The 25,952-nt window shown below is 49.0% G+C and overlaps 2 protein-coding genes and 1 long non-coding RNA gene across 6 annotated transcripts in view; 2 read left to right on the forward strand and 1 right to left on the reverse strand.

Moving 5' to 3' along the window:
* Positions 1 to 21,228, reverse strand: part of CRAMP1 (cramped chromatin regulator homolog 1) — a 45,823-nt gene extending 24,595 nt beyond the window's left edge. Inside the window, exons 1-6 of one of the 2 annotated variants that reach the window (XM_061993127.1) lie at positions 20,825 to 21,228; positions 18,143 to 18,492; positions 9,900 to 10,090; positions 7,565 to 7,718; positions 5,061 to 5,144; positions 2,403 to 2,451 (exon numbers count right to left, since the gene is read on the reverse strand). In XM_061993127.1, coding sequence (XP_061849111.1) covers positions 2,403 to 2,451; positions 5,061 to 5,144; positions 7,565 to 7,718; positions 9,900 to 10,090; positions 18,143 to 18,491 — 827 coding nt within the window. In that variant the 5' untranslated portion in view covers position 18,492; positions 20,825 to 21,228. Of the gene's footprint in view, positions 1 to 2,402; positions 2,452 to 5,060; positions 5,145 to 7,564; positions 7,719 to 9,899; positions 10,094 to 18,142; positions 18,493 to 20,824 lie in introns of both variants that reach the window. The other variant, XM_061993126.1, reaches the window with a different exon arrangement.
* A 442-nt stretch (positions 21,229 to 21,670) lies between these two features.
* On the forward strand, positions 21,671 to 23,021 carry LOC133625237 (uncharacterized). Its single transcript, XR_009818546.1, has 2 exons — positions 21,671 to 21,769; positions 22,649 to 23,021. It is a non-coding gene; the product is annotated as an uncharacterized LOC133625237 (long non-coding RNA).
* Positions 23,022 to 24,535: 1,514 nt separating this feature from the next.
* IFT140 (intraflagellar transport 140) overlaps positions 24,536 to 25,952 on the forward strand; it is a 73,866-nt gene continuing 72,449 nt past the window's right edge. For all 3 annotated transcript variants that reach the window (XM_061994052.1, XM_061994053.1, XM_061994055.1), the window contains exon 1: positions 24,536 to 24,578. The gene's annotated coding sequence lies outside the window, so the exon portion shown is untranslated. The remainder of the gene's footprint in view (positions 24,579 to 25,952) is intronic.

The raw sequence follows: 25,952 nt of genomic DNA on the forward strand, positions 1-25,952 counted from the left end.
AATACAATGATCAGTGGAAAGACTCTTAAGGGGAGAATACAGGAACATTGGTGGGTATCTAGTCAATAACATAAGGTAAGAATGAACTTCTTCCTGGTCACTGCAGTGGACACCTTGACCTTAACACATGAGGCTCATTACCCTCTTGTCATTATCACTGAGTTTCAAGGGCTGGGAGGGAGCTGCAAAGCTCAGCCAGTGCAACCCCCTGCCAGAGCAGCAGCACCTAGAGCAGGGCACACAGGGACTCATCCAGCTGGGGTGGGATGTCTCCAGAGAAGGAGCCTCCACAGCCCATCTGGGCAGCCCCTGCCAGTGCTCCCTCACCTCAGCAGGGAACAACTTTGTCCTGGTGTTGCTTTGGAACCTCTTGTGTTGCAGCTTGTTGCCCCTTGTCCTGTCATTGTCCATCCCTGAGCACAGCCTGGCTCCAGCCTCCTCACACCCACCCTTGATGGATCTGTAACATGACTGAGCTCACCCCTCAGGCTCCTCCAAACTGCAGAGCCCCAGCTCCCTCAGCCTTTCATCACAAGGCAGATGCTCCACTCCAGCATCTCTGTGGCCCTGCACTGAACTCTCTCCAGCAGCTCCCTGTCCCTCTTGCAGATGTTATTAGATAATCAGCACTTTTTAGACACAAAACCTCCTGAAAATAAGCTAATTGATATGCAGCCAGAACTCTGCTGTTGTTGTTTTAATGGGTAAATAAACCAAGTTTCCATACAAGTGAGGACAACATCAGCATTAATTAGCCCAAATTCACTCATGCCATGTTAACAGGGACTGCAACATGTAAAGACACAAAATTAGACTACAAATTTTGCTGCTCCCAAGTTCAGCTGGTCAGTGTTGGGACAACTTCTCTCTTGGGTCTGGATCTCAAGGTGGAGTATCTCCACTTTCCCTCACAAGCCCAAATTTGGGTCTCAGCCAGCTCAGATGTGGCAGCCAAGTGTAGAAGTGCCTGGGACAAAACCTGAAGGATGTGGCAGCATCTAGAGAAAGTGCAGCAAGTAAAAACTCTAGATACATATTACACTTCTTTCTCCAGTACTTAGTATCTCCAGAACAGTAACTGAAAAGGACCAAGCCTTCAACTTTTACCTGAGCTGCTAGAAATCACTCTTCCTGTGATGTAGTTTCACACTAAAATAACACATTCTCATGATTCACAACAAATGCCTTTTGCCAAGGAGTGAATTACAGCACTACAGCAACCAAAGCTGCTGTAATAATTTCCTTGCTTAGTGAAGACATGTCTAGATGGTCCCTCTTGCTCTAGAAAGTTTCACAGTAGCCTCACACAAAACTCACTAAAGCCAGTGAAAATAAATCCAGTCATTCAATGCAGCTTGAAGCAAGTTCCAGAACTGCAAATCCACACCACAGAGAACTGCTTTGACTACTTGGGTGAGCTGAGACCTTCCTCCTCCATCTTGACCTTAGCTAACACAACACCTTTTTATGAAAGGTGGCCTTGAAGTAGCTAGATGCAAGTGAAGAGTCAGAAACAGCATGACGGATGTTGTAACTTAGACAATATAAGGGTATAGGCTCTGTGGAAATTGCTCCATCACAGGATGTGAAGGTGACTGAAGCAGGGGTTGAATGCTCAGAGGCTATTTGATCCACCTAGAACAGCTGAGCTAATTTCATCAAGAAAAATGAATGAAGGAGGAAAGTGCTGCTGCTCATTTTTCATGTTTCCTGTTTCTCTGAAGGAGCCTAAGTAGCTGGTCACAAAGCATTTGCTGTTGAGTCAAGCTTCCTGGCAGCTGTCCCTGTTGAATTTATCCACCACCTGCTCAGCTGCACCTTGGACTGACAATACCCACTATCTGTTACCACCCCAGAGCCCTCATTGTGAGAGGGACATTGAGGAGCTGGAGTGTGTCCAGAGATGGGCACTGGGGCTGGGGAAGGGTCTGGAGCACAAGTCTGATGGGGAGCACTGGGGTACCTGGGAATCTGGAGACAAGGAGGCTGAGGGGACACATGAACACACATGGGCTGTGGCTGGAGGAAGTCGGTCTCTGCTCCCAAGGTACAAGCAACAGGACAAGAGGAAACAGCCTCAAGATTGGAGACTGAGATAAATTTCTTTGCTGAGAAGGTTGTCAAGCCCTGCCCCAGGCTGCCCAGGGAGGTGGGGGAGTCTCCATCCCTGGAGGGATCCCAAAGCCCTGGAGCTCTGGCACTGGGGGACGTTATGTAGCGGTGGCCATGGCAGTGCTGGGGGATGGTTGGACTCAAGGAACTTACACGGAGAAAAACAACCCATACAAAACAAAACAAAGAATGGAAAATGGAAAACTGCAGCTCTAAACAATGCCCCCAGACAACAACCAAGCTGCTGAACAATCCAGTGTTAAGAGTTTGAGGAGTAAGGTCTTACTTACCCAGCCTGGATGAGCTCGTTGAGTTTAGCTGCATTCTTGTCGTCCATACCTTGGCATGAAATATGGTAACACAGTGAATTAGGATTTCAAGGGATACACTCACAACCTTTTTTGGTGTCCTGTTTGGTTCTCTAAGCTATTCTAGTCTATTCTGACATAGGACTGATGTGCATACATGTGCTGTAACACACCAATTCTGAAAAGGTACCGATTTGGTCATGTGCAAGCTTCACACAATCCAAACCACTCTTAAATGACCCTGGTTTAGGTCCTACAGTGTCTTGGGTTGCTGGGTGTTCATCTGACAGTGCAGTACTAAAACAAAAGGCTTCCTCATCTTGCTGCTCTCTGTTGCTAAGGCAGCACAGCATAATGAAACAGCATCAAGCCCTCACGGCACCAAATAAACCAAGTAACTAACTCAAAGCAATAACGTGCACAGGTAACTCACATCTTTCTTCTGGGCATTACACAGCACATTTCTTAAGCAGACATCATGGCCACTTCATTTCTATTCCCTCTGATAGTTAGGCCCAGGTCTATTTGCTGAACAATCCAGCTCCCTGCAGCAACACTCAAGTTATTCCCAACACGTCTTTTGTGCCTCAGCAGCTCTACACAAAGTCACCTCATTTCTGGAAGAGGAGACTGGGTGAATACCACAAGATTAAAAAGGAAGAGAAAGGAAGTTTCCCCAGCTGCAGAGCAGACTTTCCTCACCTGGCTGGTGAGGTTTGCAGCTTCAGCCTGTTTGGTCTTGGAGACTAGAATTTTCCAAGTGACAGTGGGTAAAAAATGCAACCAAGACCTGAAGTTATAAAAAGCCAGAAGCACAGAGCATCCCTGCATTGCCATGGTGACTGTGTGACACCTTACTCCCAGTCACAGCAAGGGGGGCCTGTCAATACTTAAGACAAGACATGGATATAAGAAACACTAGCACTGATCTATCCTGGCAATGCAATCTGTCTTTCCTCTGCCAGGAAACAGCTCAAAAACGCTTCTCCAAAGTGGATTAACAAATTAGAGCTCCTTGAACAAACAGAATAAAGTCAGGATGAACAGTCCCAACACTCTTGGTCCTGACATGTTACAAGAAAAACCCCAGGGGAGGAAATAATGTAGGAAAACACTTGCCAATACATCCTGATCCCATCAGGAACTGTCCATGTCCACCCAGGACAGCTTTCTTGTCTTTCTCACTTTGCAACTAGAATGACTTTATAAAGAACTGGAAGTATTTTGATGATTTGTCTCACAAATGAGACACACATGTAGAAAATGCACTGGGATACAATACTGACTCTACTAAATGCTTGGGGACAAATAAGACACAGATAAGAAGGTGTATGTGCACGGATTCATGCACACAGTGCATGCTGCTCTGCTCATTCATCTTTCTGGCCACATTAGAGCTCTCCTATGTCTGGAAGCCACAGAGACTGTGGGAACTGTACTCTGGGCTGCATCCAAAGCAGTGTGAGCAGCAGGTTGAGGGAAGGGGTTCTCCTCCTCTACTCCACTCTGGTGAGCCCCAACTTGCAGTGCTGCCAGCAGCTCTGGGGTGCCCAGCACAGGAAAGGCATAAAACTGTTGGAGTGGCTCCAGAGGAGGCCACAGAGGTGATCAGGGGGCTCATGGGAGGACAGGCTGATACTTGGCGTTGTTCAGCTTGGAGAAGGCTCCAAGGAGACCTTACTATACCCTTTCAGTTCACGAAGGGGGCTTATAAGAAAGATGAGGATAGACTTTGCACCAGGGCCCATACTGATAGAACAATGAGGAACAGCTTTAAACTGGCAGATGATGGGTTTAGTCTGGGCATAAGGAAGAAAAGTTTCACAATGAGGTGTGAGACACTGGAACATGTTGCCCAGAGAAGTTGTGGGTACCACATCCACTTCATTCAAGGACAGGTTGGATTGGGCTCTGAGCAACACGATGCAGTGAAAGTCCAGCCCTCTGAAACGAGCAGGGGTGTGTATGTGGCCTTTAAATGTCCCTGCCAATCTAAACCATTCTATGAACACAGTACTGAGTCTAAGCTCAGATATCTTGCCAATGCAACTAATGAACTTCCAGAGGATGAGGGAGCATTGGTATGGAACACACTCATCCACTTACACTCATCCTCATGGACAAAACCAGCCACCAGCACTGACAGGGTCACTGTGCCTCTCAGCCAGTGCAGCCATTTCAGATCATGATTTGTAAGGCTTTTTAATCTTCAGGGTTCAGTAAGCAACAATTTAGAGAATGACTTAGAGAGAGGCACCATCCCAGATTCTGGCTGCACAGGCAGAGATAATTGTGGGTGCAAATGAAACCATTTACACATTTAATTGCTTAGTGTTCAAGAACAATAATACAGAGAGGTAATTTAAGCTACACATACATCTACCTGTCTTCTGTGGGCATCACACACACTGCATGCCACAGCCAGCAACAGCTAAACAAATCTATCAAAGGGGCCTAATGCAACAGACTAAGAAGGTCTTTAACAATCAAATGCATTTAATGAAGAGTTACTGGAACAGAACAAAACGAAGACAAGTTCTGATTAACTCAAGAGTTAAACTGTACTAGACATTGCCAACTCTAAGAGTGGGCACTTCTGATTCTGCCACATAGAAATGATTTTAAGCCATTCATACTCACATCCCCCAATCTTCTTCCTCAGCTCTCCATAGCAGATTAAGCCATAAAGCTCCAGGGAGGATTTTTTCAGCCCTTGAGAAAACACTGCAAAGCAGAAAAGGTGTAAGTGAGACACAGATTGCAGATGCTCACACACAGTTCCACTGCAGATATTTCAACACCAAAAGTGAGATGACTTGTGTTTTCAATGGTGAGACAAACATGTCTGTGAAGATAAGACTGAGCCCTGTTGTAAGAAGCACTGTCATGAGACAGGTTCAGCGATTCTTTGGTGACTGAAATACCTGGGACATGCAACACTTTTTAGGTAACAAAAATCAAAGCAGTTTCCACAGAATTTAAACAAACAGACAATTGTTCAATGTGCAGAATAAAGGTTGTTGAGGCTGGAGAAGAGGAGGCTGAGGGCAGCCAGCAGCACTCTCTGACACTCCCTGACAAGAGGCTGCAGGGAGCTGGGGGTCAGGCTCTGCTCCCAAGTGACAGGACAAGAGGAAAGGGGCTGGAGTTGCCTCAGGGGAGGCTGAGGTTGGAGCTGAGGCAGAACTGTTTCCCTGAGAGGGGTGTGAGCCCCTGTGCCAGGCTGCCCAGGGAGCTGGGGGAGTGCCCAGCCCTGGAGGGATCCCAAAGCCCTGGAGCTGAGGTGCTGAGGACCAGGGTCAGTAGTGGCTGTAGCAGTGCTGAGGGGACAGTTGGACTTGAGGATTTTAAAGGTCTTCGTCAACTGAAATGATTCTGTGATTCTAAAGCTAACTCCAGCATCACTTAACTGCTTAAAGACTCTAAATGAAATATCCAGATGCCCCCAAGAAAATGCAGATGGAACTCCTTATGCAACAATTCCAAAGTGGGTCTGAATTCTCCAGAAGACAAAGAACATCTTCTGTGCACACCCATGCAAGTGAGATTTGATGCAAGCTCTGGATTCTTCATTGCTACATGAAGGACTGCACACTTTTTACTTGACTTTACAGGGTTTTCCTCACCCTTCTCACCCACAGACACGATGTGGGCACTATGACAGTAAGGGAACACAGCCTCACAGAAGACAGTGGTTTACACATCAGATGGAAACATTTATTCTTGTCTTTTCATCAAGAATTCTTTGACTTGCTGACTAATTCCATCTCAAGGTCCAGGCACATGTATTCTCACCAACACTAAAGCTAATCAAAGTACTGCACTGATTCTTCAGTCCCTTCAGCCAATGGACTTCAGACCTTACAGCTATAGACATGGAATTTTGTGTTATCCAGAAAACAGGTCAAGTTCTTCCACGACAAGTCTGTGGGGGCAGTTTGGAGGTTTTTTTAAGTTCTTCCATATTGTGTTTGCTGTAACATTTGAAAACATTAAATACTTATTGTTTGGTTTATGTCTAAATGTTGCCTTGTTTCCAAAAGGGAACTCAAAAGCACATTTTATGACAGGCCTTTGAGATGTGTAAGCCCTCCCTTAGACAACCTATCTGAGGAACAGATAAAATCACCTCAGAAAGAGATTATACTCTTCCCTATCTTTTTCCCAGTCATAACCTTTTCTCATTCATGAGTTATTTTGAACTGGAGAGGCTCTGACCACAAATCAGAGACATGAATCTACCACCCAAACTGGTGCCCACAGTTGTTTAAAGACCAAAAAACCACCATCAAACTGCCATGATTTATGCAACACGGAATATGAGCATCAGAAGGATGGCAAAGCCTTGGAGACCTGAACCAAACTAACAGGAGAACTGACACTCTTCATACCTTTAAAAAGTCAAAAGTTGGGTCTTTGTAAAATCTGTTCAGTCTGAAATAGGTTTCTTTAATCTGCTGCTCAGATGAGGTCACCCACAAACTGACCTGGATTCTCACTGCCCACTACTGAATAGCTTGCATTGGATAACAATCAATTAACAGTGATAATTTACTGCTATTACTGTTGCAAAACACCACCAGCAGTTCCTGTGACTCCCCAGTTTCCTTCTCATTCAATGAGATGGGGAAGCAGGGAAAACAATGGGGAGAGGAGAACATGACAGTGGGAATCCTGAGTTACTGAACCACTGACACAGTTTCAGGCTTGTTTAAAGTCTGAGCAAGACTTTCACCACTCACTTGTATCAATGTTTCTACCTTCCCTCAAGAAGTGCAAAGGAGTGCTGGAATCAATTTGCTCAATGAAGTCATGCCTGCCTAACACTCAGGCAGCTGTCCTCAGAGGTGTGTTCCTGGGAACAGAAAAGCACCTCCTTGAACCTGGCTTTTCCCCAGTGTTAACAGTAGGATGAGCATTTATTATGGTGTGACGCATTCATTTAAAAACCCCACAAATATCAGTTTCTGAAGGACTTAGAAGACATGAAGCTCAGTGTGAAAAGACATGTCCACAGGCATCCTATTCAAGGCTCATTTTCTCATCTCCACCATTCCTACCCTCCGTGGTGGCTCTAAAAGGCAGGACTCCAACCCTCACCAGCCCTTGAGCTCTTCACTAAGCCCATTTCATGGCATACTAACCATTATCAAAGTCAATGTACTTGGAGATCTTGTGCCAGGTGCGGTAGTAGAAGTGGCGAACCTGCTCCTTGTTCTTCACCATGCTTGCTGGTTTGCCTTTCTTCTTGTACTTCAGGGCAATGTTGTTCTGGATAGCTTCAAAGTCCTTCCCATGCTGAAGAACAAACAAACCAAAACTCAATACTCAAAAACAAACTTATATCTTCTTGTAAGACAACTCTCAGAATCCCTCTCAGAGTCTCAAGGGCTGGAAGGGAGCTGCAAAGCTCAGCCAGTGCAACTCCCCTGCCAGAGCAGCAGCACCTAGAGCAGGGCACACAGGGACTCATCCAGCTGGGTTGGGATGTCTCCAGAGAAGGAGCCTCCACAGCCCATCTGGGCAGCCCCTGCCAGGGCTCCCTCACCTCAACAGGGAACAACTTTGTCCTGGTGTTGCTTTGGAACTCAAACAACATGAGAGACTTTGGGGTTCTTTGTGGGAAGATTTCAAACAAAATTCTTGAGTTCCTATACCCAAGGATGACACTGGTTGCCTTTATTTGATGTAAAATGCATTACAGATGCCAAACAAATTACTTCCCACTTTCTGGAACTGTTTCTAAATGGAGGGTGTCGGGAGGTTGGGGCAGCCCTTGTTTCAGTGGTGTCTAGCAACAGGATAAGGGCTGATGGGATGAAGCTGGAGCACCACGAGTTCCACTTAAACAAAACAAAAAACTATTTGACTGTTTCAGTGAGGGAGCCCTGGCCCAGGCTGCCCAGGGAGGCTGTGGAGGCTCCTGCCTTGAAGGGCTTCAAGACCCACCTGGACACGCTCCTGTGTGACCTGATGTAGGTGACCCTGCTTCTGCAGGGGGTTGGACTGGATGATCTCTAAAGGTCCCTTCCAGCCCCTAATAGTCTACAAATAAAAACCACCAAAAACCTGCAAGTTGCTGGGAAACTTTAAAGGAAAAAACCCCAATATTACTCATAAATGTGCTAAGTAGCAGAACTGAAAATACCACCTTTCTCATGTGGCTTTCTTTACCTTCCTCTGCATTTTCCCCACCCTCTCCTTCCCACCTCCATTCCTGACTAAGGTGAGGGAAAAGCCCATTATACAGAAGCTTAACTTCTCTTTAAAGTAAATCTCACATTCTGGTTATTAGGATGACAAAAGATTTCAGTTTCAAGTAGGGAAGGAGAATACTGTACTCCTTCTAAATACAAAACTTACAGAAAACACATTTTTACACAAGTTTATTCCCAGGGTAAAAGTAAAAGTGAGACACCTCAGAAGTAGCCAACTCCTCTAAAATCCTTGGAGCTCAAAAGAGGGAAATTGTCATCGAACTCCTGCCATCATCACATTTCTTCCTACTCAAAACAGGTTGGAACTGACTCAAATACAAAGGGTGAAAACCTCTTTTGAAAGGTAGTGACACAAAACCAATGGAAATGGGGGACCAAACAAACAGAGTCTCAGACCCATCCTAGAGCAAACTTCTGAGCTTTTTCCTCAGCATTCATTATTACCTTTGAGTAATTAAGGGACTTGAAAAATGACATGATTTCAGGGATATTGCTGCAAGTCTGATGACTTAAAGGAAGAAAATGGTGTTTAAGTGTTCGCTCTGTCCACAAAACATATACACATGCAAAGAACACTCACCACCACTCCTTTCCTTGTCACCTTTAGCATGCCCTTTTGTAACAGAATTGCTCTTAAAAATAATGGTATGTACAGGAAAACCAGGAATACATCCTAGAGAAGATGATCTGACTTTTCCTCATCTCTCATCCCCAGTACTGACCTAGCTCAAACATTTTCATGGTCACAAACTAAGCACACTGCCCACAGTTCTTGTTAGAGTAGAACTTGCTTCTTGTTTGGTAACACCATGGGATAAGTGTGTTGCTTTTGAAAGCTGCTCTGGGGACACATGAGGTACTGAGGGATATGGTTTGGTTTAGTGATGGGCTTGGCAGTGTGAGGTGAGGGGTTGGACTCGATCTTAAAGGTCCTTTCCAACCGAAACGGTTCTATCATTCTATCAGCATTTATTTGCCCCGTGAAACAGAACCATAACTGAAACAATCACAAACATTTGTGAATGAAACTCACAAATATTTCCTGTTTATTTGAAAACAAACAAAAGAAAGCCTGTCACTTTTCAGATGTGGCCTTGATGGACAGGTGGTTTGTACCCAGCTGGACAGACACACGTCCGCAGACAGATGCATATGCACATCTATGCACGTTGCAAACCTCAATGGAATCAACCTTCCTTAGGAATATCCAGATACCAAATGGAGCCATCTACTGTGCTTGTTATTTGCCTCTACATCTAACCTCATACAGTCCCTCGAAGAAAGTGTTTTTGTCCTCTGTGCTCCACGACTCCCACTGCCGTCTGACTTTCTTCCCTTCCTCCTTCTCTCCAGACGAGGAGCCCAGGTTCCTTGCAGCTGACTTGGAATTGCCAGCAGGATTGCTGGGAGGAATTCCTGATGTGCCACCAGTTGCAGTCCCTCCATTATCTGCTGCTACAAAAAAAGATCATAACCAGAGTGAGTATTAAAGCAGTGGGAAGACTCATGGACAGAGGTAAGGGAGGAACTCCTTTGTCTCCTCCTTCACCACTCCTGCCTAGATCTGGTCGTTTTTAAGCTATTCCACCTGAAACACAACAGGCAAATAACAAGGTTTGCTTTAAAGAAATAAAATCTCAAGGTGTAAAACACAAGCAGAAGGTTTCACTGGCTTAATGCTGTATTTCCAGAGGTAAGAATAGGAATATACCACAGCAATCCCTCAAAGGCAACGCGCTCTCTGATGCTTACACACTGGTGTGCTCTGCAGCTGCCTCTTTGCAGCTGAGGGGAACACTGGGATGACCACTAAAGCCAACTAATGACCATAGGAAAACACACATAATTTCATATCATTGGCTTGGCTCTTGATCCTACTGCCTCAAAGGAACTGTGGCAATGAAAGCACTGAAAGGTGTCAGGTTAACCACACGACAATGCATCGGCATTCTCAAGGCTCTGATCCCCAGCATGAAGGGCACCATCTCTGACACTTAGCTCATCTAGGATAGCTCAAGCTATCCCATGGATAGCAAGTCCCAAACCTTTCTCCTGCCCCAAATCCTCGTGTCAGCCAGTTATAGGCACCCCAGAGATCAGAAAAAGTACCCCAAAGATCACAAATACTAAAATGAGAATAAAGCCTGACGGGGCTCAGAGAATTTGCTGCTTATGTGAGATAGGGGTGAAACTACTGAGAGTGACATGCAGTGCAGTGAGATTCCACTGCCTCACTTGATCTCACAAGAAAAAGCTTCTCTTTAATTTTTAAATCACCTCCGAAAGCTATTGGTCTTCCAAAGACATTTTAATCAGGAAGAACATCATCAACTCACATTAAACCTGTGACTTATTCACATCAGAAAAGAAACCAAACATCACTTTTGGTTTGACACTGTAAGAGACTATCAGAATGCTCATCCAGAAACCAGAGACCTCACAAGTGCACTCACATCCAAGACAAACTCTCCCCAACGTTGCTAAGAAATACTACTCAAGATTTGACTGCCCCTATCAGTGCAGGCAGGTACTTAACCACACTGAATCTGTTTAACATTAAGGATACTTTTGCTCATGACAAAGACTGATTCCTATCATCTCCATTTTTCTGGCTACTGCCCTTTGTGGTTTGTGTTTTCTCTCCTGGTAAATTGGCTTACCTTAATTCATTTACTTCTAAATCCAGCTTGTACAGTACAGCAGTCCCAGCTGGCTTCCCAAACTTTTACACACACCTTTAGGCTTTGGAAGTTGGGTTGTCTTTTACAATTCCATTGCATGAGGCAGTTAGTTTATCTGACCAAGTCAGTATTTTTCTAGATACACACAAATCCATAAGAACTAAAAACTGAAGAACTGGGATATCCCAGGTTGATAACCCCACTGTGATCTGCAGAAGAAGAATCAACTGCTACAGACTCCCTCTGCTTTAGAGACCTGAAAGACAAATCTCTCTGTCAAAGAAAGAAACCTGGATGTAAATCTGAACTGTCACTGTCCTCCTGCAGTTTGAAAGTTAATTCCTTTGCATGATAAAACTGTATTTCTCCACACTCCAACAAAGCTGTTTGTTCAACTAACAGAGAACATTTAAAGATCAAACCTGGAAGAGAGTCAGATGCATTAAAGCATATTTTTTCCCTGCATGCAATAAATATTTCCTTGGTGCAAAATATGATATTGGGGCCACTTCAAGATTAATGTTTCTTTTCCTTCTCTGGATGGATATTTGATCTATTTGAAGAAAACTACTGTCTCCACAGGGAAGCACATAGGCAAAACATGAAGAAGAAACAGGACATCTAGAAGGAAATGCACTTGAAAACAACTTAAATAAACACCTTCTGTATTTCCCAGACCCTTCATCAGCCACTGATAGAATAAGCAAAAGCTATGCAATTTGACTTTGGTATTGTGAAGGTAAATCCTTCAAAAAAGGAAAAATGTGAAGCACTTGAACAGTAGGCTGAGAAGAAAACCAGCAATTTTCAAGCCACAGAATTGCTTCTTTATTCTGCAAATGTGACACTGGAATATCACAGCTGGCACAGTAAAGAAATACAGATCTGTACAGAACCCTTGGTCAAGAAGGGGGAATTCAGACACATTGGTCCTCAACACTCTCCAATCCCGTTGTTATTACCTGCCAAGGCAAGTGATGGCCTTTATCCAACGACAGCTACAGGGTTCTATTCCAGAGTTACTGCTGTGATCACACACAGGCCTCTAACTTTCTGAGAAATCCTTTAAGAGGAAGCCTGAATTCAAAGCTTTGGGGTTTTGTTTGTTGGGTGGTTGGTTTTGGTTTTCAGGGTGTTGGGGCTTCTTTCTTACATCCCTCTGCATATGGACTCAACTAAAAACATAAAGCCAGCTGCCCAAATTTCAGACCTTACCAAGGATTTCCTAAAGCTTGTACAGTACTCATTAAGTTTTCATCCTTAAAATCAGCAAGAAGCAAAAGTGAGGACTTGAAATCCTAATGCAGCTACCAAGCTCAGCAGATTTCCTCTGCTTGTATGTAAAAGATGAAATGAACAAAGCAGTTCTATCAAAGACATGCAAAAGACTCCACTGATTCTGCAGAGGATGCACAGCTCACAACTGCCCTTTTGTTCCTTTATATAGACTTACTATCCTACAAGACAAACTGGAGTCCTGGGAAGTTTATCAGAGTCTTTCTTGTTTTAAACATAACCAAGTTACCAATCAGACAATTCTTTAGGGTATCATATAGGAAGATGTAAAAATCCTTATCTCCTGTCACCTCTACAGCCATCTGTATGCCATTTAATGCTTTCAGGGATAAGGAAGTTATATCATACCTTTGCATAAACTTTCTCACTGCAGTGCATGGCAGTATTTATCACTGGCTTACCACAAGCCACCCTGCAGTTTACTGGGTCTCAGCAAGACCACAGAATGGACATGGCAGTGCTGGGTTAATGGTTGGACACAACAATCTTCAGTGTCTTTCCCAGCCTCAATGATTCTATGATTCCACAATCTGAAGAGTGATATTATAAACCAATTCAACAGAAGCTGAAATAGTTGTACATCATTAAATTGCACCCCACAGACTCATTTTTTTCAGTCTTGCTGTTTGAGATTCTTGTGACACACCAAACAGCTAACAGGTTTTCACCCTCCTGCCAGGGACAGATGATGATCACCATTAATCTCCAAGGACAGATGACTTAAAACTTCAGCAATGACAATGGAACTCTGTATGTCACTGATAGTATTGGTGTCTCATCATGGCTACAAGCAGTTCTTCCTTCCAGGCTCTGTCTAGCATCTTAGTGCTTGCTTTTCAATCTTCCACTGGCACTTCTAACACATCAGCTGACTGGTATCTTCTGTGACAGGTACCACGTCCACACAAGCTGGAATCTAGAGTTCATCCCCACTACACCTATGTATTTCTACACACAGAATGATTCTCTTACAGCTGTTCTACAGGCTTAGCTTGCAAAATCTCAACTTTTCCAGGAGTCACCAATCAACTGTAGGTGGAACATCTACCAGGGATACCTTTATAAATGAGATGGTTCTTTCACAGCCTCTTGCAGGCTAAATGTGGAGTGTGAAGGTACTAAACTCTCTCTCCAAAGTGCAGGATGCAAATGTCAACTTGCAGCATGCCAGGAAGTTTCCTCCAGAACATTCTCTCTTTTCTTTTGGGTTCTACAGGAGCCAATAAGCAAGGCTAAACTACACAAGATCACTCTCAGAAGGGGTTTTGTTAAAGATTGCTATGAAGGAGGCCGTGTCAGAAAACACTTTTGAGCGACTCAGTCTCACAAACCTGGGCTAATGATGAGCAGTCTTACAAAGTGGACATCAAAACATCTGTTGCCAACACAGTTGGGTAAGATGCTAGGACCTATAAAGCCTAGTATGAAGCTCCATCTAAACCACGTGGCTGTGCAGCCTTGCAGGTAGGTACCTTGCAAAGCTCAGCACCTACCACACAGGGCATATGAAAAAAAATCCTCCTCTTGTGCTGTGGCATGAGATACTGCAGAGTTCTGCTCCTGAAATACTTTCAAAAGCAGGGAGGGAGAACTGGGGTTAATGAGAGGGCAAAGAATGAATGAAAGCATGTCAGGGTAGGATGGAAGGAACATCAAGTGTAAAGGAGATGGACAGAACTGAGCAGAATATCAGCACAAGGCACTGCCAGGAGTGTTTCAACAGTCATTCAAAGCCTAGAGAAGCAACACTGGAGTAAGGACACTTCAAAGGAAGGTTACAAGACATTCTGCAGCATACACATTTGGGAAGATCCAATAAAACTGTACTGTATGCACACTGGGTGTGTTGGTAGACACATCCTCTCCCTGAGAGAATAAAGTAGTCAAACTGAACCACAGGCTAGGGGACAAGTAACTTTGGTGTGCTCAAACAAACCTGTCTGCTTTCTAAACAAGTTCTGTACAATGCCAAAAGATGGAAGGTTTAAAATCAATTAATGCTTTCAGCTGGGTAAGTCTTTTTTTTCAAGACAGAAGTGATTACTCCAAAACAAATCCTGACACTTGTTTAGGACATTCAGCACATCTTATGACCAAGGCTAGAGCAATGGTGTAAGAAGCATCTTCAAGCCCCAGCTCGTTACCAATAGTTTGTTACTACTTCCTCCTGACTTCACTCTGCATTCAGAAAATGGATAAACACAAGGAAATGGGAACACTCTAGCTCAAACTAAATCTAAAGCACATGATGGCAATGCACATTGTGTTTGTTTTACCAGTGTGGTCACACCATACACACACTCTGACCACCCTTGCTCCGTGGAAAGAAGCCCTGAAACACACCTCAGCTCCCATGCTCAGCAGTCATTGGGCTTATTTGTATTTGAGAAGTAAACTCTCAGAACTCAATCTCTGTTTTTCAGCCACCTTATATTGATCTTCCTCTCTCCAGATGAACCTCACTGCTTTTGAACTCTCGTAATGAAGTGTCTCCAATCCCCATGACTCCTTCAGTTCTTCCTCTGATTTCATGCAAGTTACTTCACAGCTTCCTCCCAAGCATTCACACTTCAAAAGGTGTGCATTAGCTGAAGTGTAGACTACAAACTTGAAAATACACTCAGAAGATGACCAACATTTGAAAATAATCACTAAAAACACTCCCCCCAGCATAGGTTTAGAAAACTGTGCAGGAAACTTGATAAAACCCTTCAGCAACTCAAACTTCACTTTGCTCTGCTACCTCCTATTCCATTCTTGCCCTGAACTCAAAAGTGCAGCTCAGTACACAAAAGGCAGGAAAAAAACAGGCAGAAATCAAAGATGCTATTAAAGATAATCTCAGAACTAGCAATATGTTGGTATGTGAGAGCTTCAATGAACAGTCTTCCCTGAACCATAGGAAGGTAAAGCTGAAAAGTCAGCAGCTACTGAGTGGGCAAACTCTTCCTCCTGTTTAAAGTTTACTTCACCAGCAACTTGTCTACTACACCAAAGCACCCTAAAAGCACAAATGCCACGAGTAAAAAAGGATCTGCAACAGACAAAAGCACTATCTGCAAATTGCTTTTACAGGTGAAGACAAACCAATGGCTGTTGACTGACTACAATTAAATGTATTGACTGCACTCCTTAATGATCACCCTGAAATGAGAGTTTTCACTTTAGAACACAGGGATTCTAAAAGCAGGACCACTTTAATAAAAGCTGTGAGGGTTACAATAGCATCATTGAAAGACCCTGACAAGACAAGTGTCTGGTTTCGCTGGACCAGGTGTGGTCTGGACACTCCTGCTGGCCAAGGGTAAAATGGCCTTTGCAGCCATCACCCTGCCTCTGACACACAAAATGGAAAAGCCTCCAGTTTTCAGAGCAGATGCATTCAAGCTTTTTATCATTTTTATACTTGCAGGGGGGAGAGAAAGTCAGTGGGACAGCAAGTGGAAACATTGAACCCCAACCTCTATTACTAATCCTCACCCTTCCGTCAGCTCCCTATTGGAATCCAGCTCTGTCAGACACTCCCAATGCAAAGCCTCTGAGTCCTGATCACAAGGCATCCCATCAGGGGTAACTCTGAGAAGCCTGGAAAACCTCTCAGTATGCATCCCTGAATGCAAAGAACTCAGACTAGACGAGACCTCACTGCTCTTCTTCGAGATCTGGCGGCAATCGTCTCAACCCTATCAGAAACATCACCTCTCGTGCAGCCACACCAAAACTGGCCAGGCAGAGCTGTGGCTGGTCTTACAATTCAGAAAGTGAAACCATAACCATGGTTCCATTTCTGACTGTCACCTCCAATGATTTCAGAAGTTTCCCCAAACCTGTCACCACAGTGGAGCACAGTGATTACAGTCACCACCCATGACAGGCTGCTGAAACACTCCTTGCACACTGCACATAATTCCGTGAGGGTTATTGTTGGAGTCTCAATTGCAAAACAAACAGAGTTTCCCTTCCAATTGGGTCAATACACCTAGTTAAAAACTGGAAATGGATGTTTGTGTATGAACATCAGGTGCACAAAGGCAGGTGTGTTTTGTTCAGACGTGTGCAGGCTTTCAGAGCAGTGCGATCACTTCCAAGGCATCTATTTGACTTGTCGATCGTGGACAACACACATCCCAAAGAAACACCTCCTCTCATTCAATCCTACCTGCAACCCTTGGAATAATTATCTGTAGCTAAACACTCCTGGGTATTCCATCTGTTTGTTTATTTGGTTTAATGCACCAGGGAGGTAAACTACATAGGCCTTTCTGTTCTATACTGCAACATCATATCTGGGAGCTTTTCACTTAAAAGAAGTGAAGAGATTAAAGAGAACTTATTAAGGTATCAACAATCATATCAGCTAACTGTCATGCAGCTTAGTTCATGAGTTCTTTCAGGACATGGCAACAACTAAACCATCCCAATCTGCAGTGCTTTATTACTGTGACACAAAAGCACCAGAACTCGTTTACCTACTGTAGAGCACGTGCACACCACTGTAATGCACCAAAGAGTGAGGTAATCTCCAAGACATATTTATGCTACGTGGAGTGTTTCAGCAGACAAGAGTCACCTTTGTCATTTCACACGTTGAAGAACTCTCTGAGCGGTGTCCTCCTCCAAAATTAACAGCAAATAACACTTGGAGTACTTTCTCAGGAGCTATCCAAAAGTAGTCTCAAGCACAGCTCAGCTAACAGTGGCAGGTGTCATCCAGCAACTGCTGAGCACACACAATAGCACCAAGACATCCCAATCCTCCCCCCACTGTCTTCCAGCTACACAGGTAAGAAACAGCTTAGGAGACAAAAAAACACCCCATCAAATCAAATTCACACCTACAAAGTGAGAAAGCACGTGTGTGTAAGTCCACACACTCAGATGTACACAGAACAATCCCAATTAAACCTTCACCTTGCATGGAAATGCCCAACACTGCTCCGAAGCAGTAATGCAGGGCTCACAACACCTTACAAACAAATGTGTCACCATGTGTTTTGTAGCTCCTTCCAAAAGTTATTTCAAGTAAAATGGTCATAGAAATAGCTGGGGGGAATCACCAATGTTTTACGGGTTGGGGGAGGGGGGTTTACCCTTTTTTAAGTAGCACCCAGTGAATACCCTGTTCTCATCCAAGAGCAGGATTCAGAGTGCAGTCACCTGATTACACACAGCTCGCTACAGTCTCATTTCCTCACCAAAACACAGAAATTTCCTACAACTCCAGAGAGATGAAACGCAGGAATTCAAGGTTTGCTTGGAAAATGGAGATCCCTTCCCCCCTGCATACATATCCAACCCCCCTACCTCTGCCAGTGCAAAGAGGGCAGTGGGCAGCGGGGAAGCTGAAGCCTCGGGACACAAAGAAGATTTCAGCTCCTGTGAGAGACAAGCCCCAAAACACCTTCCCCAAAATCAAACAAAAGATGGCATCTACAGGAGGCGACTGCCAACCCCCGAACCCACCGCTGCCTCCCCCCCGCTGCCAACCCCCTTGCCCGTGTGTTTTAGGGCTGCCAAAACACGGTACCTTTGCCTTTTGCAGCAGTGCTGCTGCCAACTGAGGAGGATGCCTGGGGATCCTTCTTCAGCCTCTTGCTCTGAGGTCTGACGCTGGACCTGAGAAAATGATGCTGGTCCTGGCTGTGGGAGGGCTGGAGGGAGGCCGGGGCCTGCGATAAGCTGGGGTTCGGTGGGGGGCTGCTGTTAGTGTTGTTGTTAATAATCTTCTCTTCTTTCTTTGTGCTGCTGCTGCCTGGAGCTGCCTCTCCTCCTCCTCCTGCCCCTTCTTCTTCCAGGGACTCATCATCTCCTCCTGCTCTCTTGCCCAGCTTTTTCACCCCTTCCTCCCCGCTGCTCTCTCCCAGTTTCACTGTCATCCTGTTGGGGAGGAGAGAGAGAAAAGAGGGGGGCACAAAGTCAGGCCGGGCAGCCCCCCTGAGAGGGAGAGAAATCCCTGGGCTGAGAGGGGAGAAGTTTAGCTGCAGAAATTCCTCTCAACATGGCCGCCGTTGTTTGTTACTAAATCCCCTTTCGTTTGCTGTCCCGACCCAACAACCTGTGCCGAGGGCGGGAGGGGGAAAGCCCCACCGGGACCCCCCCCAAACCGGCCCAAAAGGTAGCCGGGCTCCCCCGGCAGCCCTCCGGCACCCTCCCGAAAGGCTTCGGGCCGGCTTTGGCGGAGAAATCGCCCAGCCAAAGTCGGGCGTGGGGAAGCGCTCGACAGCCGCCGAGAGGAAAGGCAGCGGCCGAGCCCGGCGGAGCGGAGCAGGGCAGCGCGGCCGGCCCGGCCCGGCTGCTCGCCCCCCATCCTACCCATTCCGCGGCTCCTCGGGCCCAGGGGGGCTCTTCTTCCTCCTCACCATGGAGCCGGGGCGATCCGACCTGCCGCGGGGGGGGGATTCATACTCCTAGATGCGGCGGCGGCTTCTCCTCCTCCCCTCCCTCTCCCTCCCTCCCTCTCTCTCTCTCTCTCCCTGTGTCTCTCTGGGGCTGGGACTGGCCGAGGCTACCGAGATTTCCAGCCCCCCCTCCGCCCCCACGCCAGCCGCAGCCCCGGCACCTCTCGGCCCGCTCCCCGCAGGGCGGCCCCGGCCCCGCTTCTCCCGCCGAGCGCATCGCGGCGCGGCCGGGCCCCTGAAGCGCCGGCCCCGCCAGCCGGCCCCGGGCCCGGTACCCCCGCCAAGGACCGCGGCCGGGCCCCGGCGGCAGCGCCGGGGGGCGAACCCCGGGCGCCCCGTTCGTTGCCGTTATCGTTCTTCCCATGTGAAGGGCTTACGAGCTCCGCAGGCGCCCGCAGCGGTGTTTCCTCCCCTCGCCTCGGACTGTGCCGCTCGCAGAGATGCTGCGACCTCTCGGCCCAGCAAGAACAAACCCCGAAAGTTTTAAACCGTCATGTGCTAGAGGGTCACTCCTGGGCTTTGCGAGGAGAGGGGCTCTCAACAACTGCGACCCCAAACGTGACGCCCGGGCCGGCCGCTCGCCCTGCGTCTGACTTGAGAAACCCTCTGCAGTTGTCTTTGGAACAAACACCCCACACATACAAAGCTCAAGGCATTGAATCGCGTTATCTGCTCAAATGGTGGGGTTGTTTCCCCTCTTAACGAGTGCCAAAAAAACACTGACATCATACCTAAAAAGAAGTCAACTCTCCAAGAAAGAAACCACTTACAGCCACCCCAGAAGGACGCAGCAGCTGCAGCCGCCTTTATCACCAGGGCAGGAGCCACAGTCCAGCTTTAATTACAGGAAAAGATCAAAACCAACGAGAGAAGGAAACATCGAACATCACGGGTAAAGGATGGGATTGCTGGCACCTGCATAACGTGGTTTGAAACCAGCCAGGAGCAGGGGAGTGATGTGGTGTAGGCATCCCAGAGATGGCAGTTTGCAGATGGGGTCCCTGCTATTGAAATGGAACTTTTCCCCTCTAACAGTTCTCAGCTAAACCACTGAATCTTCCAACCCCAGCACGACATCAGGCAGCGTCCTGCTCTTTGCAAACGCTGGATAGACCGGAGCTGTGGATCTAAAGTCCCGTCAAACGCAGGGTAACTAGTCACCCCACGGGATCCTAATTACAAACTCAAACGTGCTCTCCACCCAGCAAAAACTGAGCGTTTTCAGTTGTCCTGAGGACAGAAAGCTTCCACCTCTGACAGTCCTGTGCTCAGAAATGCCACTCAAGTAAGGGTGAAATCTGCTGGGTTTCAAGACTAGCTTTGTAACTGGGAATTAAACGCTGCACCCACGGAGACACATCTAGGGGAGTGTCACGGACCAGGGCTGCGAATCCCAGCATCTGCCCCGCTTCCCATGGCTGGCTCCCCACAGCCTCCTGCCCCAAGCCCCCAACACTGCCCTGCGCCCAGTTTACCCCCTTCAGCTGCTTTCTCCTTTTGTTCCCACATCGCCCCCGCTTTTCCTTTTCCTTCCATAGAGAAAATCCCCTCAGCCCCGCCGCTCTAGACCTTCACAGCGAGTGAGCCCTCACCCTTTGCCTCTGCCTCCCGCAGAGCCGGCTCCCCACTGAGGCGATGCTCTCCCCGCCGACGCCAGCGCCGCCCCACCCGCCGATCGACGCCTCCGAGAGGCCTGGCGAGCCGGGCCGAGCCCCCGGGGCCCCGCACGCCCCGCGGGGGCCCAACGCGCCGCTCCTCCGCCGCGCCCGGCCGGAGCGAGGCTCGGGTCCCTGCCGCGGCCCGCGTCTCACCTGCCGCATCAATGCCACGGCGCAGCCTCCGCGCTCCAGCTCTCCCGCCGGCGGCCGCCTCGGCTCCTCCGGCAGCCGCAGCCTCAGGCACCCCCAGGCTGCGCCCCAGACCCGCCAGCTCGGGACGAGGCCGGCGCGCCCTACGACCGTCGCGGACGCCAGCGGCCCTCCCAGCTTTGCTGGCGGCGGTAGCCCCGCTCCCGGCCGTGGAAGCGACCCCTCTTCCCCGGGGCTCCTCCGAACTCCGCGGTCCCGGCACCGCCGCCTCAGCCCGTCGGGGCCTTCAAGGCGCCGCGCCGGAGGGGCGGCCGTCTGGCGCGTGAGGCTCGGCCGCGCTCCGCCGTGGCCCCCGGCGCCGGGCTCGGCCGCAGAGCGGGCCGCGATGGGCTCCCGGCCGCGGCGGTTCCGCTTCCTCGTCAGCCTGCGCCGGGCCGCGGGGGCGGAGCGGAGCGGGGCGGGACGCGGCCGCCGGGCCCCAGCTGAGCGCGCGGACGCTCCCCGCCCCGGCGGCCCCGGCGGACGCGTCCCATTGGCTGGCGGCGAGCGGGCGCGAGGCGGGGGGCGGGGCCGAGGCCCTGGCGCCAGCCAAACAAAGCGCGGCGCGGGGCGCGTGACGGCCGCGTGACGTCAGAGGAAGAGGCGGGCGCCGCCGTCTGTCAGAGGGCAAGGCGAAGCTTGAGAACTGGCTGCTGATTGGCTGAAAGGGAAACCAATTGTGGGCCGTATAAGCTAGGCCCTTCGGATGTGTTCCAGTGTGCTATTGGTCAGGAAGCTGCTGATTTGCATACCAGGTGGTATATATTTCCTTCGGGGAGAAAGGGGGCCTGTGGCACGAGATGGGGGTGACTGAGGCGTCGGCTGTTGAGGGACTGTTGAGGGAGATTTGGCTCGGTTCCTTCTGTAGCCTGGCTCGTTGGGGATCCTCTGTCACCCTTCCTTACTCAGGTAGTAGAAGCAGTATGGTGGAGCAGTGGGGGTGCAAGTGGTGTTTGGTGAGCTGGGTTTTGAGTGGGACGCGGGGCAGCGAGGACAAGCTGGAAAAGCCTGTTGAGGTGAGGGAGGCGTGGCGGGGGCTGCCCGGATGGGCTGTGGAGGCTCCTTCTCTGCAGACATCCCAACCCAGCTGATGGGTCCCTGTGTGCCCTGCTCTGGGTGCTGCTGCTCTGGCAGGGGATTAAGCTGGCTGAGCTTTGCAGCTCCCTCCCAGCCCTTGGCGTCCTGTGGCTGCTCCTGCTCCGTTAGGCCTGATGGAATGTGATGGGAAGTGGCACTGCCTAGGGCTGGACGTGGGCGCCGGCAGGGATGGGGCTGCAGAGACATTTGTCTGTGTGGTGGGTTGGGGGCCGTGTCCCTTCACAGTGTGGGTTTGGTGGCTTCTTGCTGTTCACTGAAGAACCCGCTCCTTCGTTTGGTCTTTAATACTTCCTAAGGAGAAAGACGATGGCAGGGAGAGCAGCTGAGTGCCAGAGACCTGCCTGGTGGGAGGCCGGGCTGCCCAACGCGGCCACTGTACCTCTGCGGGCCTGGGGTGCTGCTGAGCTCACTCGATTCCATGCTTCCTGCAAACTGAGGGCTTCCATAAGCTTTGTTCATAAACTTTCCCAATGCTGCATGTGATATCGTAAATATGAGCCCTCCTGGGAAAGCCAAGGAGTGGCTTCACAGCTTCCCATCTTGCAGAGTTTGCACAGGCATAGATACCCTTAAGTGGTTTGTTGTTTTAAATAAACTGTTTCCAGGATTAAGAGGCTTTATTCAGTGATGAGCTGAATTAAAAGGCATTGTGTTTAATTTGCTAACCTACTGTTTTGGTCTGTTTCCCAGTGACTGCTCTCAGATACTTTCATATGGTGACTTTGTGTTAATTGTGAGAACAACCCTTTTTTTCCTTAACTGTGGAAAGAAATGAGCTCATACCTCTTTCTGAAGCTTTGACCATCATAGCAGGGAAAGACGCCTCAGACCCCTTCTGATGAAAGTCTTCATAGGCTGTAGCCTAAAAATCAATGTCTTAACAACTTCAACTTCGTGGTGACACCTCAGTTCTGGAAGATGGGGCCCCATTGAGATTGTGGTAAGTAATTGTTGTGTTATGGTGAACTGAACTTGTTTTCTGCATCATCTGCTGTAAATGTCCTGCAAAGCTGATCTGAACAACCTGGTGTATTGCAATAAATGGAATCTGCAAGCAAAGAAAGAGCTGAGTTGCTTGATGGTTTTGTCTCTACTGTAGAGTTTTGTGTTTCAATCTGTTTCCTTCCCCCCCCTCCCCTTTTTGCAGAGAAGGTTTTGCAGTGTTGTTACATCTTGGAGCAAAGTGGGATTGCCTATTTTTGCCTCTTGGTTTGGTTGCAACCAAATATAAAGCTACTGGCAGGAAATGATGCATTCTGCATCAACAGTGCAGTGTATTTCCATGGTGCTCTGCAAAGAGCCGTGAAGGTACGTTCAGCTCCCCAGCAGCTCAGAGTTAAAGGTTTCCATTCTCTCTGTATGTAAATAACTTGATGTGCTTGAATAGCCCCATTGCCTCCAGTGGGCTGTTAAGGTGTGAAGTTGCTCATGTGTGTAAATGTTTGTGAAAGGAAGAGTTGAATAAAAAAGGAGTTGGACAAGAGCCCAGAGGCAGGGGGTGGGTTGAGATGTCAAAAGACACTTGAACTTTCATTAGTTCCTTTTTAATAGTGGGGAGGGTCGTTGCCTGTGCTTTGGCAGACCTGCACAGATACAAAACACAACCTTTCAGTGTGTTGCCATGGCAAGAACATTGACTTGGATTTGTTGTGCATCCTGTGTATTTTAAGGTATGAACTGCCTACTTGACAGAACAGAGCAAGCACCACAGAGCTGTCTGGCAGAAGGACAAACTTAATACTTCTGTTTGTGTTTTATGCTTTCCATTTGATGACCATGGTCATCACACTAGTTGTAACATGAAAGTACTTTTCCAAAGGTCTTAGATGCACAAGCCACCAGTGTAGTGGATGTTGTCCTCTGTTCTTCTTTTTACTTAGAAGCTACTACACTTAATTCATAACTCACTTGTTCTCAAAAGGCTCTTGTTTAATCTGGCAAATGATAATAGATGATCTTTGTGTTCCTAAAGCAGTTCTTTCCCGTTCAGGTAAGAGGATTTAAACCAAAGCTCAGGCTCCTATTGTTAATCCTTTATTGCTTACTAAACAGGAAGCACTTTATGCAACTTTATGGGTTTTTTCCCTCAGCATCTGAGGTCAGGCCCTTAGAGTAGGGGATCAAACACGTATGACTGTGCTCCTGACGCTGCTCTTTGCCTGTCCTGGCACTCGGAGCAGTTTGGCATCTTTTATGAGCACAGAACTTGAAGGAAGATCTTCGAATGCCCCGTTCGTGTGTCCGTTTAGGATATAAACCCTCTACAGCAGGGCTTGCCTAATTTCCAGCTGAGCCTGTAGGAGCAGGGATGAGTAGTTCAGTTACTGAGCAAACTTGTGTCTGACGCCGCACCGCGCGCCCTGCTCGCTGCCATCGGCACTTTCCGTCACTCCCCGTGTGCCCGCCGATCGCTTCGGCTCTTTCCGTCACTCTTCGGCGCCGGCTCGGCAGTTTCCGCGCCGCGGGACTTCCCCCGTTGTCAGGGGTAACGCGAAGCATCGGCGAGCGAGTGCGGCCTTCAGCGCCGGGACCGCGCTCCGCGGCTGCGGCCGGTCACAGCGGGCGGGGGCGGCCGGGCCAGGGCTCCGGGACACTCCGCGGCTCGGCGGGCTTCTTCCCGGTGGGTGCGGGCCGGGCCTGGGGGAGCGGGGGCGGTCACGGTCAGCCTGAGGCTCTCGAGCGGCCAGGCCTCTGTCTGGGGGCGCCTTGAGCTCGGGCGGGCGGCGGGAGCTGCCGAGCCCCGTGTTTGCAGGGTGGGGATGGGGAGCTGCCGAGCCCCGTGTTTGCAGGGTGGGAGTGGGGAGCTGCCGAGCCCCGTGTTTGCAGGGTGGTTGTGGGGAGCTGCCGAGCCCCCGTGTTTGCTGGGGGCAGTGGGGAGCTGCCGAGCCCCCCGTGTTTACAGGGTGGTTGTGGGGAGCTGCCGAGCCCCCCGTGTTTGCAGGGTGGGAGTGGGGAGCTGCCGAGCCCCCCGTGTTTGCAGGGTGGGGATGGGGAGCTGCCGAGCCCCCCGTGTTTGCAGGGTGGGAGTGGGGAGCTGCCGAGCCCCCCGTGTTTGCAGGGTGGGGATGGGGAGCTGCCGAGCCCCCCGTGTTTGCTGGGTGGTTGTGGGGAGCTGCCGAGCCCCCCGTGTTTGCTGGGGGCAGTGGGGAGCTGCCGAGCCCCCCGTGTTTGCAGGGTGGGGATGGGGAGCTGCCGAGCCCCCCGTGTTTGCTGGGTGGTTGTGGGGAGCTGCCGAGCCCCCCGTGTTTGCTGGGTGGTTGTGGGGAGCTGCCGAGCCCCCCCGTGTTTGCTGGGTGGGGATGGGGAGCTGCCGAGCCCCCCGTGTTTGCTGGGTGGGAGTGGGGAGCAGTCACTCCTCACGGGCTGTGGCAGGGCCATGGGGTCTGCAGTTGTCCCGTGCTGGTGAGTGGCCACTGCATCTCAGCCCACACAGGTCCCTGCAGGCTGGGCTCAGCCCTGTGCCTGCCCTCACGCTCCATCCCACTTGCTGCAGGGTTAGGGTTTAGTGTGGGCTGGGCTGTTGACTCTTTTACTCGTTAAGGCTGAGGGAGCTGGGGCTCTGGAGCTTGGAGGAGCCTGAGGGGTGACCTCAGTCATGGTTCCAGATCCATCAGGGGTGGGTGTGAGGAGGCTGGAGCCAGGCTGTAATCAGGGATGGACAATGACAGGACAAGGGGCAACAAGCTGCAACAGAAGAGGTTCCAAAGCAACACCAGGACAAAGTTGTTCCCTGTTGAGGTGAGGGAGCACTGGCAGGGGCTGCCCAGATGGGCTGTGGAGGCTCCTTCTCTGGAGACATCCCAACCCAGCTGGATGAGTCCCTGTGTGCCCTGCTCTAGGTGCTGCTGCTCTGGCAGGGGGGTTGCGCTGGCTGAGCTTTCCAGCTCCCCTCCAGCCCTTGAGATGCTGTGATTCTGTCACTTGGTCATGTTCTATTGCAAACTTCAAAGTGGTTAACTTCTTCAGAAAGTCTTGTCTTTTAGACCTCGATAAG

This window comes from Colius striatus, chromosome 3, assembly GCF_028858725.1.
Source record: "Colius striatus isolate bColStr4 chromosome 3, bColStr4.1.hap1, whole genome shotgun sequence".
NCBI classification, from domain to species: domain Eukaryota; kingdom Metazoa; phylum Chordata; class Aves; order Coliiformes; family Coliidae; genus Colius; species Colius striatus.